Source organism: Nestor notabilis, unplaced genomic scaffold (assembly GCF_000696875.1).
Source record: "Nestor notabilis isolate BGI_N333 unplaced genomic scaffold, ASM69687v1 C15234965, whole genome shotgun sequence".
Taxonomy (NCBI): Eukaryota; Metazoa; Chordata; class Aves; order Psittaciformes; family Psittacidae; genus Nestor; species Nestor notabilis.
In genome coordinates this window covers 263-2,355 of record NW_009951388.1, presented here as the reverse complement: position 1 = coordinate 2,355, position 2,093 = coordinate 263, and the positions used below count along the sequence as shown (strand labels likewise).

General features: G+C 39.0%; 1 protein-coding gene across 1 annotated transcript; it reads left to right on the top strand.

The window, feature by feature from the left end:
* Positions 1–307: 307 nt before the first annotated feature.
* LOC104412347 (adenomatous polyposis coli protein-like) lies at positions 308–1,521 on the top strand (the record flags this gene model as incomplete). Its single annotated transcript, XM_010023046.1, has 2 exons — positions 308–422; positions 1,320–1,521. Coding segments are annotated over 2 exons (317 nt in total), but the record flags the coding sequence as incomplete, so codon positions are not given.
* Positions 1,522–2,093: the final 572 nt, after the last annotated feature.

The window sequence follows — 2,093 nt, the reverse complement described above, 5'->3', positions numbered from 1 at the left end:
TTAACTAATTATGCCGTGCGTCCGTTTCTCCATTTGTAAATTTGAAATAACTGGAGTTCACTTTGAGAACAACTTCTAAATAAAACGATAGACTGGACTAACAGGATGAGTTATTCAGGATATACTTTATGGCGTGACAGTGCTTGGGGAAATAGAACATATAGAACATATGATGCCAATCAAAATTATGACACTTGATCACTGCTCACATGAAATACAGTTTACATCAATATCCAAATAGCCGTTACATAAATGTGCACTTGAGGACAGGATAAGGTGTATTTACCTTGTGGTTTATTATTGTAAGGGATTCTTAATTAAGCTTAGTTTCTTACAGGAGGTGCTGAAACAGCTACAAGGAACTATTGAAGATGAGGCAATGGCATCTTCTGGACAAATTGATTTACTGGAACGACTTAAAGGTAAATCTAGAATTATGTTTTAAGTAGGTAATTTGTTCCTGTTACTTTTTCTTTGGCATAAAGTTTTCTAACTGAGCTGCATCTTCTTTCCAGTGCTGATGTTGATGGTTAGGCATAGTCTCAGTGCTCTTTTCGCCAGGCATTTTCAGACAAACTCTCCAAAAAAAAGTGTTCCTGTGCTGCTTTTACGCTTTTGCTACCGTTAACCTAGAGCTTCATATTAATTGCTTTTGATAGAACTTACATTTCATACAGTTCTTCAGGAAAAAAAAAAGTTTAAGTTAATGGATTAGTTTCACCAATTTTCTAAACTTCTTGGCATGCCTTGCCCTCTCCATGTCATGTTACTGGAATTGTATCTGTCATGCTGTAAATTGAAGCCCCCTTCCCTAGACCAGATGCTGAATGTGCATCATGACATTACATGGGATGTGCAGAGCAAGCCCAGACCACTAGCTCCCTGTATGCATCCATTATCCCTACTACTGAACTGGAAGTATCACAGGAGATGTTTATATTTAAGGGCCCTGTGGTGAACGACCTTGTCATCGTTTACATGGCAGTGAAACATCTGCGGGATCTCCAAGAAAGAAACTATTAGGAAGTGGGCCAGAGGAGCAATTCATACATTTGTGCGAAACTCTGTCCATTCCATAGGTCCTCTGGGCAAGAGGCAGGCAGACTTGCATGGAGATACTCTTCTGATTGTCAAGATTGCAGTTTGGTCATCTGCTCAAACGTGTACCATCAAGATTGGTTTTGTTCACTTTATGTTCTCTGGATATGCATGCAAAATGTTTGCATCAAAAAATCATGTATTTCTTTAGGAAATAAGAAATAAAGGTAGCAATGATCTTTCAAATTTACGCTGCTGAACATTAGCTCTGTATTATCCAGAACTGAACTTGGAAAGTACCAACTTCCCTGGAGTGAAGTTACGGCCAAAGGTGTCTCTGCGTTCATTTGGGAGCCGGGAAGGGTCTGTGTCAAGCCGCTCAGGAGAGTGCAGTCCTGTTCCCATGGGATCGTTTCCAAGAAGAGGATTTATGAATGGAAGCAGAGAAAGCACTGGTTATTTAGAAGAGCTAGAAAAAGAGAGGTAAATTCCTTTGTTTATTTATCCAGTATGGATTGACTTCTAATCTTATCATGAAAGTTTACTGACACAGCTAGTATTTAGCTGACATGGATGTGGTTTGATCAGTGGTACTTTTATTTTGACAGGTAAGGAAGACAGGAATCTACAGAACGTTTAATGCACACCGAAAATATATATATTAAAAATATTAAGACACATCATATGGTTTCTATTGCTTCTTCCTATATGCGTTTCATTGTTACTCTTTGTTGGCTGAAGGTTATTTTATTTTGATCAGCAGATAGGCAGCATGTGAGCTATATTTAGAGAGGGCGGGCAGAGCATCCCAAACACTGCCAGATCTCCTCACCACTGTTGACAAGGGCTGAAACAGTAACAGGGTGATGGTACAATATCTTCCTCTTTTCTGCAAGTGCTTGTAACTGCCATAGCTGGTTGATCAGTTATTTAATATTAGCAGAAACTTAGGTGGTGATTCTTCTCTCCGGAAAAATGTCTGCTGAACAAAAGTATTTACTCCTGTCTTCAAGATGAGGATTCCACCTGATGTTTCGAGTTGACAAAATCAAGAA